The 15,652-nt window shown below is 45.8% G+C and overlaps 2 protein-coding genes across 3 annotated transcripts in view; both read left to right on the top strand.

Moving 5' to 3' along the window:
• The window catches only part of Glp1r (glucagon like peptide 1 receptor), a 42,844-nt gene extending 32,905 nt beyond the window's left edge, over positions 1-9,939 (top strand). Inside the window, 1 exon segment of the mRNA XM_050143100.1 lies at positions 1,919-9,939. Within this exon segment, the coding sequence (XP_049999057.1) occupies positions 1,919-2,086 (168 nt within the window). The 3' untranslated portion in view covers positions 2,087-9,939.
• A 215-nt stretch (positions 9,940-10,154) lies between these two features.
• Positions 10,155-15,652, top strand: part of Umodl1 (uromodulin like 1) — a 50,987-nt gene continuing 45,489 nt past the window's right edge. Inside the window, exon 1 of one of the 2 annotated variants that reach the window (XM_050141001.1) lies at positions 10,155-10,487. The gene's annotated coding sequence lies outside the window, so the exon portion shown is untranslated. Of the gene's footprint in view, positions 10,488-11,229; positions 11,313-15,652 lie in introns of those variants that run through there. The other variant, XM_050140993.1, reaches the window with a different exon arrangement.

The following is a 15,652-nucleotide window of genomic DNA, read 5'->3' on the forward strand; positions in this document are numbered from 1 at the left end:
TGTATGTCTGTGTATCCGTGGAGGCCAGAAGAAGGCACTGGATCCCCTGAAAATGGAGTTACAGATGGTCGTGGGCCACATATGGTTACTGGGAATTGAACTCGGGTCCTCTGGAAGAGCAGTCAGTGCTTTTGACTGCTGGAACATCTCTCCAGCTCCCCCTGCCCAGCTTTTTATGTGGGATCTGGAGATCCAAACTCAGAACCTCGGGTTTCTGAAGCAGGTGATTTACTGACTGGCCCATCCTCTGCAGCCCCTGGAGGGTGGTTCTTGAGGACAAGTGATGGCTGGGGCCACCATGGAGGCTCAGAAAGAGTGCCGAGGGAGACAGAATCGAGCTATCATATGCTTTAAGTCTTACTGGTTTAACTGTGCCTCCGTTTACTAAATTTCCCCTCTATTCCAAGTGGGAGACTGTAGGGGATTTGCTTTCCTCCAGCTGGACGGAAGGGCGCCCGCCCCTTGGGCTCAATGTCCCCACCCCAGCTAGGCAAGGCAGCTGCAGGTAGTGTCTGTTATGCCTCCTTCCCTCACCCTCTAGGCCTGGCCTCCAGGCCTGGCCTCCGCGACACTGTCTGGGACACCGAGGCGCCCTGGTAGGCGGGATCTGGGTGATCTTAGCCCTACCCAGTGCAGAAGTTCTTTTAAGGGATGGCATGTGACCACACAGGGTATCTGGCTGGGCTTAGCGAAACGATGACATGGAAAGAGTAGAGGAGGGGTGTTTGCTCAGGGGCAGGTGGGGGCATTGGCAGCGAGCCTCTTGTACAAAGCCGCCGGCCGCTGGCCCTCCTGATGGCTTGGGTCTGAAAGGAACACAATCCCTAGACACTCCTAGATGGAAGGGCTGGTGGCGAGGTTGGAGAGGCAGACAATGAGAAAAACTCCCTGAAGAGTGATCCAGCCCTCAGGACACGCTATGCAGCTTGTAAGAGCTCTCTCTGGAATCCCAGTCCCAGAACTGCCCTGGAGCCAGCATTACCACCAGCACTGGAGGGATTCGAGCCCCTCAGTGTTCTGTGTACTGTTCTGCCCCAGCGATCTAATTCCAGCATCTGACCTTCTAAGGGGCCTCTTCCCCTTGAGAAGGCCTGAGCTCAGCACAATGGGGGATCTGGTTGGCTGAGCTCACCTGGGCAGATTGCCCAGCCAAGCTCCCTTCAATTTCCCTGGATGGGATAGGTTCAAAGCCAGGCACAGAAGTCCTGGGTCTTGTCTAGTCCTTGCTTCCTTCGCCCCTTCCCTGCCCTGGGAGGTCCAGGAACTGAGTGAAAACCTTAAGGGGAATCTGGGCTTGCTAGTTCACACTTGTAATTCTCAGCATTTAAGGGGCTGAGATAGGAGGGTGAAGAGTTTGAAACCAGCCCGGGCTATATAGTGAGATATATGCTGTCAGAAAACAAACAACAGTGACCTCAGACCCAGACAAAACAAAGCAAAAGCTCCCAAGGGAGCTTAGAGGGTTGCAGGGTGTCACCAGGGTTAGGGTTGGGCATGCCTTCCCTTTTCACTTGTCTAAGCCTCACGGTGAGAGCACTTCATAAAGAGAGACCCCATCTTCTCCCGGTTCTACCCCTATCCCTGCATCTCTACCTTGCTCTCATTCTCTTCTGCTAAACAATACTGTGATGGATTGTAGAAGGTACTTAGCTGAATCACCGACTTTAGAGAGAGAAAGGGCCAATTAGGTCATCAAACCCATCTCTCTCCTGAGGAGAGGCAGAAAATAGGAGACAACAATAAACAATTTTATTGGGATATTAATTTAGGCGCCTGAAGACCTTGACTTGTGTCTCTTAATATAATCCAGCGGATTTTTTTCCCTTTCCTGCTAATGTAATAACAGGGCCATTTTGTGGGCAGTTGGTTTGCCTGATGGCTTTCACTTCCCTCTCTCTTTTTTTTTTCCCCACGGAAGGTCCAGATGGAGTTTCGGAAGAGCTGGGAGCGCTGGAGGCTGGAGCACTTGAACATCCAGAGGGACAGTAGCATGAAACCCCTCAAGTGTCCCACCAGCAGCGTCAGCAGCGGGGCCACCGTGGGCAGCAGCGTATATGCGGCCACCTGCCAGACTTCCTGCAGCTGAGCCCCAGTGCTGCGCCTTCCTGTGGTCCTTGCTGCTGGCTAGGTGTCCATCCCAGGTGGGAGCGACCCTCCCAGGGACAGGGACGGGGAGGGACACAGGCACACACACACACACACACACCCCTTGCTTTCCCTTCTCCAAACCTCTCAGACAGGCAAGTGGACAGTGCCTCCCGGGACTGTAGACACATGTTCTCCAAGGAGAACAGCCTGCTAATTTAATCACCCTGGCAGGAAGAGAGGAAGAAACGATTGCGGCTAAAACGAGGAGGACTCCTTCCTGTTAAAGCCACAAGGCCCTTGGGGTTCCCTCGGACAGAACAGCAAATCAGCCCCGGACTCCTACTCAAGGGCATTGCTGGTTAGTGGGGTTGGGACTTGAGAGAGGAGCGCTCCCACAAGAGACCCACGGTTCTAACCTCGGCCAACACAGAGCTTGGCAAGGTGAGCGGCTGCTGCTTTTTGTCTGCCTGGGGTTGCCACCTGCGTCAGCCTCCTCGTGAAAGAAGAGAGGCTTGCTCCATGCTCCTGGGTTGCTGGCATTACCCCGTCCACCTGTTCGTCTCACCATCCATCTTGCCTTGGGACCAGGGGCTTTCTTGGAGCTACAACCCGCAGCTCTCTCTGGAAGTGGCTGTGAGTGATGTTTGGGATAAATACCAAGGAGACGCTCAGAGGTCACTGTTGCTGGTGCCCGCTTCTCACCCAACCCTTTAAGTCACTTTGCTCTCAGCTTCTGATGTGCCTAGTGGTACTAGGGCAAGTCCTATGGTGAGGAGCCCAGACCCTGCGGTGTGAGGTTAAGAAGCTCAAATGCCCTCCTCTCAGGTTCATGTGGAGTCACTTAAGGAATGTCCCCCTAGGAGTGTTGATGACATGAATCTAGATGAGCAAGATATCCATTGCCTCCATCCCTCCACCATATCTGTGACCAGATTCCATGTCTTGGATGGGAATTGGGGTACACCCTCTGAAACCAATAGCTCCTGACATTGCTAAGATGGCAGGCTGCCCCGACTTTGATATCCTCCCACTTTAAACACATATATACACTTATATGTGTATGCAAGTATATACATATATATGTATATATGCACTTTATCCCTTCCCCTTTATTGCGGTGGCTGTTGTGTCTATACCGACATACAATTCTGATTTCTCCCACCAGATAGAAGAACCAAATCATAGCTGTTGTTATGTTTGATGGGTGTGGGGGAAGTGATCGATTTTATCCTCCCCAGACTCCTCCCACACATAATGAGCAGCAGATAGGGCAGGACGGAGGAAAATCAGTCACTCCTACCCCTAGCCACCATGGTAAAGTTGTCAGGGGACAGCAGTGCAGAGACTCAGACCCAAGGACGGCCTCCCTGGGGAAGGCAATGAGTTTGGAGAGGCCATGGAAGCTTCCAGAGCTGGAAAGAAGCCTAGTAGTCCAGACCTCCTTTGAGGTTGGGGTAAGGGTGGCTTCAGACGGGAGTCTCATGTGAGGCCGATCTCCCCTTCATCCTGTGGAAAGTGGGGGACCCTCCCCAATGCTTTCACTAGACACATTCTCCTGTGCTCCTTGGAGAGGCATGGGGCATGTATGGGAGATAATAATGGGCCATAAAATATACCAGGCAGAAAATTTCTTCTCCTTCGGCTTTGACCGAGTGTTGTGTCTATGTTAACAGGGAAGTGGAGCCTCAGGCTAGAGAAAGGCCATGCCGCCTTGCTACCTCCTTAACCAAGACACAGGGTTCAGTGGGGGAAGTGGGCCCAGGATCGTCCACTCCCTAAGAACCAGGGCAGGCTTCCCATTGGGCACCTCTTTCTTGCTTTCCCTCTGGGAACAGTGGACAGATAAGCATGGGATAAACTGGGGACTTTGGAGAATCATTAATTACCCGTGAGTGAAAGGAAAAGACAGATTTAATAGGCCTGAAATAAGGTTTTCAGGGGAGAGATGCTGGAAGAGTGTAGGCAACTCAGTAGGAGCCGTTTATGTGGGGTCCTTCCCCCCTCTGGACTCTGGATTCCCGGCTTCTCCAAGATTTTCAGTGCAGGTTTCCCTTGCCAGACTTGTGATACTGAAGAAATGTTTGCCTTTCCTCAAATCCCCATTCTATTTATGTTTGTTTGAATGGCACCACACTTCCCCTGAGCTCTTTCCAAACTTGCCCAAGCTAAATATAGCTCCCCTAGGCCTGGGAATTATCCAGTGCTATGTACTCTGAGATTCCACTAGCTGTTTACATGCCTCATGCCATAAGTCTAAGCCTGTCATTGCTGAGAACTCTCTGGCTGCGCCTGACCCTGTCCTGGGGCTAATATTGCTGGCCTATAGGGTGTGTATGTAGTGGCTTTGATGGAGATATACAGCCAGTGGGAGCATATGGTAGTTGTAGGTGGCTGCTGGCTTCAGCACTCTGGCCAGCTCCTGGGACCGTGGTAGTGGCCGAAGTCTCAAAGACTCTCATAGGCTACTTCAACCTTTGAACAGCTAAATCATTGAGCTTCACAAATCACTTACACTGCCTTCTCTTTCAAACGACTTTCTGGAAGGCAAGCGTGATTACAATTGCCCTAGCACTCGAGACGACATTAGTGGGGTTCTGGGATGCTTCGTAGGCAGGAAAGATCCTGACAGTTCCTCCTGACCTTGATCTACAGAAGTGAGGAGAGAGGCTTGCAAAAAGGTTTGCTGGGGGCCACAGCACTAGCCTGCCAATGCGGATGGGCCTCTGGGCAGGCCAGGTGAACGCATGAATGGTCATTCAAGATGTGCCAAGTACAAGTCCTCAAGTGACCTGGGATTTATATTGAGGAAATGGAACAGCAAAGGTGAACCCACCACATGGCAAAGGTGTCGCCCCTGGCAAGAGGAATCAGGGTGTGTTTTACAGCATGATCTAGTATCTCCCTCATTCTTGTCTTAAAATTAAGAGATGAGGGGATGGAGAGATGGGCCAGTGGTTAAGACTGTGAGCTGCTTCTGGAGAGGACCCAAGTTCCCAGCACCCACCCACATCAGTAGGCTCATGATCTCTTATAACTTCAGCTCCAGGGTATCTGACACCCTCTTTTGACCTCCACTGGAACCTGCACACATGTGGACATGTGGCATACACACAACTCATGCAAACACATAATACACATATACACAAATAATAATAAATAAAATCTTCAAAAACAAAGAGATGAAATGCATCTGAGCATATCGGACTCAGTATTAGAGAGAGCATGGCATTCTCAATGACTCTCTTACAGTTTTTCAGATTCATCTTCTTGTTAGGAGGCATATGAAGGGACTGAACGAAACAAAATGGTGACCCAGAACTTCAACTTTCCCCCTCTAGTGCTCCCTGAATTTTGGAGCGCTGTCACAAATTGGACCACTAGATGGTACAGCACCCCCAAAGGACAAATAGAGTCAGTTTTCATTCATGCCTGAGCTGGCTGTGTTTCAGCAATCCAAGGGAAAGAACACTATGTGTGCCTGTGTTTGTCCTGTGCATTCCAGTCCAAGGTGAGGAGATGCAGGAGCCAGGTTCAGTCCTCCTCCGCCATGAAGGTCACAGGCCTGCACAGCCGGGGTGGGGTGGGTATGCTGGCTAGGAATCTGGCAGATGCAGCCCCTCCATGCACAGGCAGGGCTTCCATTATCACTAATGCCTGCAACGTGCTCGGGGAAGGCAGAATATGTTTCAAAGCCTTATTTTCCATCTGCTGAATTGATTCTAATCTACAGGGCCGACTCTACTTTTGGCTCCTAGGAGGCAAACTTTTTTTTTTTCAATCCTCAAATAATAAAACACGAGGATTGATTTTGCTAAGACTGCTATGCAAATGGCATGTTAAATATTCAACAGAAAGCAAATTAGCATCAACTCTAATGTCACGGTGGGGTGGGTCCCCTCCTCAACCTTTTTTTTGATAGCTCAATCGAGTTTCCTTGTTGAGAAAAGGGGTCCAGTTTGAGAACCTTCTACCCACATTGCCATGCTCCCATGCTGTTGTCTGCAGCCTGAGCCATTTCTCTGGCCCTGGGGACAACCACATCAAGAAGAATTATTCAGGATCAGCGAGATGGCTCAGCTGGTCAAAGCACTTGCCTATAAGCCAGATGACTCGCATTTGATCCTGGGTCCCACATGTTAGAGAGAACTGATTCCCAAAGTGGTCATCTGACCTCTACATGCATGAGATGGCATGCATATCCCCCAACACATACCCACATAATAAATAAATAATTGTAATTTAAAAAAAATTAAAAGAATAATAGCAGTCACATTGCTTTGGAAAATATTTTTTTAAAGAAGTGTGGGTAAGCAGTGTGCTTTTGGGAGCTTTCCTTGGTTCCATGGTATGTCTAGAGCACAGTTATTTCTACTCTGCTGATGGGATGATTGGCAGGATGTTGTGGAATGATGCTCTTGTACACTGTAAAGATTTGTTGCTCGTATTGGTTTAATAAAACACTGATTGGCCAGTAGCCAGGCAGGAAGTATAGGTGGGGTGACCAGACTAGGAGAATTCTGGAAAGATGAAAAGCAGAGACAAAGTCACCAGCCAGATGCAGAGGAAGCAAGATGAGATGCCTTACAGAGAAAAGGAACCAAGCCATGTGGCTAAACATAAATAAGAATCATGTGTTAATTTAAGTTGTAAGAGTTAGTTAATAATAAACCTGTGCAATAGGCCAAACAATTTATAATTAATATAAGTCTCTGTGTGCTTATTTAGGGCTGAATGGATGTGGGACCAGGCAGAGAAACTTCTGTCGATGGCAGAAAACAGATAAGGTTAATTGTAAATTTGAACAGTAAATAAGACACCTTGTTAGAAACAACAAAGTGCATCAACTTCGGTTTTGTTGTTAAGGACCTCACTGTGTATTGCAGACCAGCCTAGAGTTTTCCAGTCTGAAGGAAAAACAAAAAATAGAACAATATTTTAAAAATAAAATTTAGAGGACTTGAAAGACCTATTAGATGTTGTGGTGGTTTGAATAAAAACGGCCCCCATAAGTCCATAGGAAGTGGTACTATTAGGAGGCATGGCCTTTTATGGATTTGGTGTGGCTCACAGGCAACCCACAGCCACCACATTCTCCTAAGATCCAGAGAGGGCAACATACCCCAACGAATGGAACACCCACTTGACAAAGATAGGACTAGATATCAGCCCCAGAATTGCAAACATCCCAAACTCAGGTGCCTAAAGACAGAACCAATCATAGCCAGGACAAATATGTCTCCACTAGAGCCCAGCAACCCCACTACAGTGGGCCCTGAGAAATGCATCGTAGCTGAGGCAGAAGGCAAGGAGTGCGAAATGGCCGTGATGAGCAGGAGCCTCAGAGGCAGGAGTCTCAGCAACATAATCAGGAGATGGAACAGAGAGACGCTCAGGCATTGCTGACACAGTAGAGGGAATAGATACCTACGTCAAAGAAAGTGCTAGATCCAAAAAAAGGGGGCACAAAACATCCAGGAAGTCTGGGACACGATGAAAAGACCAAATCTATGAATAATCAGAAGAGAGGAGGAAGGAAAAGAAACCCAGGTCAAAGGCACAGAAAATATTTTCAACAAAATTGTAGAAGAAAATGTCCCTAATCTAAAGGAGGAGGTACCTGTCGAGGTACAAGTAGCATACAGAACACCAAACAGCCTGGACTGCAAAAGGAAATTTTCCGCAGCACGTAATGATCAAATCACTAAACGCACAGAACAAAGAGCAAATACTAAATGGGAAAAAGACCGAATAGCATCTAAAGGCTATCTTTTAGACTAGCAGCTGACTTTTCAATGAAGCCTCTAAAAGCCAGAAGGGCTGGACAGATGTTCCATAAACTCTAAAGAGAACTCAGATGCCAGCCCAGATTACTATACTCAGCCAAAGTTACAATCATGATAGATGGATGAAGAGAGGCATTACGTAATAAAAACTAAATTCTGGCAGTATTTTTCTACAAATCCAGCCCATGAAAGGTGCTAGAAGGAAAATTTCAATCTCAAGGTTTCAACTACACTGAAGAAAACACAAAAAATAAATATCAGACCATTAGATCAAAAAGGGCAGAAGCTCATACAACAACAAAATAACAGAAATCAGCAAACACTGCTCACTGGTAATTATCAACATCAATGATCTCCATTCCCCAATGAGAAGACAGACTAGCAGCAAGGATGGGAGAACAGAATGCATTCTTCTGCTGCATCCAGGAAACACGGCCACATCAAGGGTAGACATCACCTCAGGGTAAAAGGATGGAAAAAGATATTCCTAGCAAATGGACCTAAGAAACAAGCTGGCAACGCCATTTTCATACCTGTCATAAAGACTTCAAACCCAATTAGAACAGATAGAGAAGGGCACTACATACTCATCAAAGGAAAAATCCACCATGACGATATTGCACTCTTAACACACACCCGACACAAGGGCACCCAGGTTCATAAAAGCAACATTACTGCAGCTAAGTCACATATTAATCCTCATACAGTGATAGTGGGCGGCTTCAGTACTTCACTCTCCCCGATAGATGGGTCATCCAGACAAAAACTAAACAGAAATGCTGGAGTTAACTGATGTCCTAAAACAGATATCTACAGAACATTACATTAAAGCACAAAAGAATATGCCTTCTCTGCACCTCATGGAACTTTCTCCAAAGCTTATGTCTACATACTTGGCCATAAGGCAAGTCTCAACAGATACAAGAAAACTGAACTAACACCCTGCGTTGAAGAATATTACTTTAACTATGACAAGTTGTGTTTGTTTATGCTGCATTTGTTTAATGATATAAAGATGCGTTGGTTTCTTTGTCTGCCTAAGGCACCTGATTGGTCTGATAAAAAGCTGAACAGCCAATAGCTAGGCAGTACAAGGATAGGCAGATCTTATGGGGAGAGAGACTAAGTAGGAGGGGGAATCTAGGCTCTAGAGAAGAGAGAATGAGGAAGAAAAAGAGGAGAGGGGGATGCCCAGGGCTGGCCAGCCAGGAGACTACCAGCCAGACAGACACAGAGTAGGACATACAGAATGAAAGGAATGAGGCAAAATGTAGATGATGAGAAACAGGTTGAATTAAGTTATAAGAGCCAGTGGGACAAACATAAGATAAGGCCAAGCATTCGTAACTAATAATAAGTCTCTGTGTCATGATTTGGGGGCTGGCAGTCCAAGAAAGCCTGCTACAACCCTGCATGCTACCTGACCACCATGGGTTAAAGGTGGCTATCAATAACGGAAACAACAGAGAGCTTACAAATTCATGGAAATTGAACAACAAGCTTTGGAATGAGGAATGGCTCAAGAAAAAATTAAGGAAGAAATTAAAAACTTTCTAAGTTGAATGAAAATGAAAACCCAGCACCCCCGAACTTATGCGACCCAAAGAAGGCGGTTCTAAGAGGCACGTTCATTGCGCTAACTGCATTCAGAAATGCTCCATGTTTCCACATTTATGTGACTCATGGATTACAACCCACAGTTACAAAGCTGGGCGCAACAGAGCCATAGCTAAGCTCAGTCATGGGCAGTCCAGAAAGATGGCGTGAGGGCTGTTGTTTGAGTCACTACATCTTGTCTATATAGGAAACAAGACAGTGCCTGCTTCCCCGGCTCCTCGTTGATCTTCTGGCTCTGTCATCCTTCAGCTTGCTCTACGGAAGATAAGAATATGTAATCCCAGCTACTCTGGAGGCCAAGGCATGTGGGCCACAGTTCAAAACCTGCTTGGGCTAGAGAGTGAGAGTCAAGGCTAGCCTAGACAACGTGGTAAAACCGGGCTGGTGGTGTGCTACAGCTGTGAGCGCTTGACATGCTTGCTAGCATGCAGGAGGCTCTAGGCTCAACCCCTGCTCTCAGGAGAGGAAAACAAAAAGCTCAGCCTTCACCTCCACCCCACACACTGTCCTCCCAACCCTGCCGCTCTTCTGAGGAAGTCCTCTCATAATTGTGTCTACCCCGTGATGCCAGGAGCATGGTTTGCAGCTGGAACATCTGTCTGATTATCCCCCTTCTTTCTTTCCTAGGCATCCTTTCATGTCAGTTCTTTTGTGGTGATTTCTGCTGAAGGTTCTGAATTTCCAGTCAAAACTTCATTACCATTGTTTAAAGATTTACTTTATTCTTTAGCTACGTAGGTAGCTGTGTGTCGGTAGGTGAGTGTATGCATGTGAATGCCCAAGACCGAGGCCGGAAACACGCACTGGAGCTGGAGTTACAGACAGGTGTAAGCCACCTGATGCAGCTGCTGGGACCTGACCCCAGGTCCACTGGAAGAGCATCATGTACTCTTCGATTGCTGAGCCGTGTCTCCTGCCCTCCAGTTAGAACGTTTAAGAATTCGTCTTTGTGCTGATGTCAGATTTCCACGCTGAGGCCACCAGCCTAGCTTGCGGCAGGTCAGTGGCTGGGATGACTCCTCACTGTCACACCAAGGCTATCCTTCCCGTGTGCTCGCTTTCACAATTCTCTCTTCCTTTCCTTCTTTCCTTTTCGTTTACTCTGTGATGAGAGGAGGCACCCCCTGAGACCTTGGAATAAGAGTGCAGAAGAAGAAAAAGTTTTGAGGACCCCCACGCTTGAGGATGGGGTGTGGAGGGAAGTATAGATTACAAAGGAAGCATGGGGCACTTTGGGGCTAGATGGATGTAATTATTTGATTGTAAACAATAATTTCAGAGTTATATGCATTTGGCAAAATTCATTAAATTGTGGCAGTATATTATGGCATGTCAATTAAATTCCAATGGGGCTTCAAAAATATGAAGAAAGGCATACACACACACATATTATATATATTTGCTAAGACCCTATGTTCTTAGCAAGTCCATGGGGAAACAGTTGCTCTCAGAAGTGTTGGTCTTACTCAGAAGAAATAGCACAGTCTTGCTCAGGAGAAATTAGATAATATGCACACAACTGACAAATACATTTAGTCTTTGGCCACTTTTGAGAATCTGAGCTGAGGGCCAAGGCTGTAACCCAGTGATAGATACTTGTCTACATTCAGATCCCAGTGTTACTGAGCGCCTTCCCTCCTTCAGCCAATAGCCGCTGAGATACCAGCCCATTGGGGCGTGGTTTCTCTCTCTCTCTAAAAAAGCGGCCACTGCCCTCCGCCGGGTTCTCTGGCTTCCGCTAGGCTCTTTGGCTTCCGGCTCCACTTCTGGCGACTAGGCTCCCTTCCTGATTGCACAGAGGGCTGTTGTCTGGGACAGTGATCTGTAAGTTTTTCTTCCTTAAATAAATAACCATTCTATTAATCATAATTCCAAACTGGTATGGGATTGGTTGTGACCTACGCCTTTATCCCAGTACAAAAAAAGAGAGAGACCATATGCAAATACACACAAAGGGAAACAGAAATGACACCTGTGCAACACTATTCGTCAATGCTCCATTTGTAAGAGCAAAGGAGCCATGAAATCTCCATAAACAACAGCGCAGTACAACTGCTCAGCGAAGCACTGTGCCACTGAAAAGAAATGAGGGCACTCTCGGAAATACTGCTATGGAGAGGCCCAGAGGGACGGCTCAGCAGTTAAAAGTAGACACTGCTCTTGCAGGTGACCCAAGTTCTGAGCACCCACATCTGCTTCAGAGGATCCCACATATCCATCTAGACTCCACGGGCACATGCCCTCACACAGATGTGCATACCTAAAAATAAAACAAATCTTTAAAATATGTATACTGCTATAGCATTGTCTACCAGGAGCATTATCAAGTGGCAATACAGAGCTACGGAATACTAAGTACATCATATTCCTGAAAATGCGGCACATCTTGATCAGGATAGTGGCTGCTGAGGGTGTATAAACCTCCACTGAGCCGTGCATTCGAGATCAGCATGCTTTATATAGAAGCTGCATCTCCATGAGTTTTTCTCTCCTTAGATAGAGGAAGGTAAAGGAGTGAGAGGGGCCTGCGGAAGTGCAGACAGTAGGCATGCGACCTAGGAAAAGGAAGGACTGGCTAGCTGGAATGTATGAAGTGACAAGAGTTTCTCCTCTCTGCTCTCGCTCCCTCTAGCCATCCCTTCCTTTTTGTAATTGAAAGACTTAAGCATGTCTAAATGACAATGGCTGATGGGAAGATCAATTAAAAATGTTAGACTCGTGTGTGTGTGTGTGTGTGTGTGTGTGTGATGGAGCGTGCCTGTAATCCCAGCTCCTGGGAGACTAAGGCACAATAATCATGAATTTACATACAGCAATCTTGGTCTACATAGCTAGTTCCAGACCAACCTGGGCGACACAGTGAGATTCTGGCTCCAAAACAAAGCAAACAACGCGAGTGAGATGGTGTTTTACACGGGAGAGCTGAGGTGCAATCACGAAGACACTCCCCAGGAAACAGGGGTGGTGGGGGATGTGAGAATCCATGTCTAAACAAAGTGGTCGAGACATCCCCACTGTCCCAGGCACAGAAGGGGAGGACGGGGACAGACACAGAGGACGCAAAGGATTGGGAACATCAGACACAATTGTCCTCTGTAAATGAACGAGGACAACATGGCATGAGGCAGGAGAAGTGTGGTAGTAGGATTTAGAAAGAAAGAATCTTTCAGGAAGAAGGATAGACAGGAGAATATGTAGGCTGGTTAGATATCAAGTACTTACTTTGAAGGTCATGTGACTTTCTCGGACAGCGATACGTGGAAGCCGTATGATGGCTCCATGCATGAGCCCAGTTTGCCCAGTTGTCACCAGTAAGAGAGGGGACGGAAAGAAAAGGTCATTGCCCGGGGTGTTAGTAAAGTGGTGGCCACACAGCCAAAGATGGCTACATAGAGAGGGAAGGGAAGGGGAAGGCTGATTGATTCCAGGTAAACAGAGGGGTGAGGGACTGAGGTGCTGGAAACAGGCCAGGAGGCAGGAGGATGAGGCCAGAAAGGGAACGCTTGAACTGTGGGTGCAGGACATCTCCAGAGGATCTCTGGCTGAGACAGCTGAGGTGAAATGAGAGTCTCACACAGAGATTAAAAACTGTGTGAGTCGGTGGTGTTTTTTTTTTTTAAGAACACTACTCAGTCACAGGTTCATGTAGTAATAATGTCTTATGTGTAAATATACCCATGTATGTATGTATGTACATGTGCATATTTATGTGTGCGCATGTATATATTTAAGTGTGGGCATGTGTATACTTATGTGTGCACATGTGTATGTTTATCTATTGCACATATATGTTTGTGTGTATGTACACATATGTATTTATGTGTGCACATGTGTATATTTATGTGTGCACATGTGTATTCACATATTGCACATATATGTTCGTGTGTATGTATATATTTATGTGTGTGCATGTGTATGTTTATCTATTGTACACATATGTTTGTGTGTATGTACATGTATGTATTTATGTGTGAGCATGTGTATGTATGTGTGCGCATGTGTATATCTGTAGGAGGCATGGAGATGAACTAAGGGAACCTAGAATGTTAAACACACAGGGTTGTTCATTCGGAGGAAGGGATGCATAACCTGTTATCCATCCAGGCTGGGAGTGGATGGGATTAATAGCCTGGTGTGACCTTTGCACTATCTGTGTGCAGGAGACCACACTGGACGGAACCTCCCCAAACTCTGGTAAGCTCTTCTTAGTCAGCGTATAGAGCCCATCTTTATGGAACATGTCACGTGTGCTTTACAAAGACTTTGATGCAGTCACGTCCAGTCTTTATTTGGCTCACTTGTACCTCAAGGAGATCTATGCATGCTTTATTGTGCACACGGGACTGAGTTAGTTATCGCCAGGGAAGTTTCCCCCAGATTTCAAGTTCACCATCATCCTCTCCACTTCAAACTTTCCAAACAATGTTCCTTTGATTACCTCCAAAAATTCTGGGGCCGTGTCACTTGGGGATGTCCTTATCCACCCTCCACTATTAAAGACTTGGCTCTGCCCCCCCTTTTATTGTCTTTATTGAGCTATACATTTTTCTCTGCTCTTGGCTCTGCCCTTTAAGTTGTTTGCTGGAGATTCTTGGTGAAACTCTGTAAGAATCACAACACCTGCTGCCACTAAAGCGGTAACTCATAGATTAATTCATCAATAATTTGTTCTTCCTTCCTCCTCCTCACCAACGGGCATTACATACCAACAAGGTAATGATGTTATAGAAATTAACTTATGTCATATTCTCTGCAAAGATCTGCAACTCCTATATACAAGAAATTATAGAGCTGATAATGATGGGAAGGGCTCTTCTTAAACAGCTTACTGGTAAAGAGCCTACGGACATCAGTGTGCCATTCGGTCAAATGCAGGTTGGCTATTTGTTCCACCTGGATAATACCTGGCAGGAAGCAGTAGCATGTTACTCTGGGTGTAAAGATAGTCATTACCCTATAGATGTAAAGATAATCATTACCCTATAGATGTAAAGATAATCATTACTCTATAGATGTAAAGATAATCATTACCCTATAGATGTAAAGATAATCATTACCCTATAGATGTAAATATAATCATTACCCTATAGATGTAAATATAATCATTACCCTATAGATGTAAATATAATCATTGCCCTATAGATGTAAAGATAGTCATTACTCTATAGATGTAAAGATTTTTTTTAAAGATACCCCATGGGTATTACAAAAATTATATCTAAAAATTCTAGATAGAGATTGATTTTGATGCTTTTACAGGTGGCTCTTCAAAAGGACAAGGAGCTTACGTCTTATATACAAATTCCACACCCTCCACAAAAAGATCGTCCCCCGTCCTTGGTTGAGCTCAACAGTCTGAACTTGCTGTAATCAATCAGCCGTTATTGGATGTTTCTCAGCCATTGAGTGTTTTAACTGACTCTACATACTGTGATCAAACTGTTCCTCTTTCAGAAACTACAAGACTTAAACCTAAGCCCACTACTGTTATTTCACAATCCTGTCTGTCCCTTCAGACATCTGTACGACAAGGACAACCTCTCTTCATATCTCCTTTCCCTGCTGATTCTAATTTGCCAGGTCCCTTGACATCTGCCAATACTCAGGTCCATGAGCTGAGCCGGCCTCCTTGCCCCTAATACTTCCTTTTCAGGCTGCTCAAAAAAAAAAAAAAAAAAAAAAAAAGTCCTATGACCGGCTTCAACTTCTTGTTCTTCTTTTACACCACTGCCCTCTACTGGCAGAATTAATCCTTGCCAGTTAAAATCTAACTTCATTTTGACTTCAGGTTTTGACTCATACCTCAGAATCAGGATGCTTAAAAATATGTTCATGAAATGGTTGATACTTTTTCTAATATGATTGTTGCTTCTGCTTACAAGGGTGAAACAACCTCAGGTTCGATTCATCATTTATTATACACCTTCTACTTCCTAGGCCGCCCGCTACAACCAAAAACTGATGATGGCCCTGCTTATGGTAGCAAACGCTATAAGGAATTTTGCAATTTATGAATTATCAGTCATATTATTGTGATCTCATACAACACAGAGGATCAAACTATTGTTGAATGGCACAAAAAAACTCTTAAATGTCAACTTTAAAAATATTTATATACAATATTTAATACTTATATGTATACAGTATTTGTCATTATATATTGT

Source organism: Alexandromys fortis, unplaced genomic scaffold, assembly GCF_014885135.2.
Source record: "Alexandromys fortis isolate MF-2015 unplaced genomic scaffold, M_Fortis_MF-2015_v1.1 scaffold_9, whole genome shotgun sequence".
Taxonomy (NCBI): domain Eukaryota; kingdom Metazoa; phylum Chordata; class Mammalia; order Rodentia; family Cricetidae; genus Alexandromys; species Alexandromys fortis.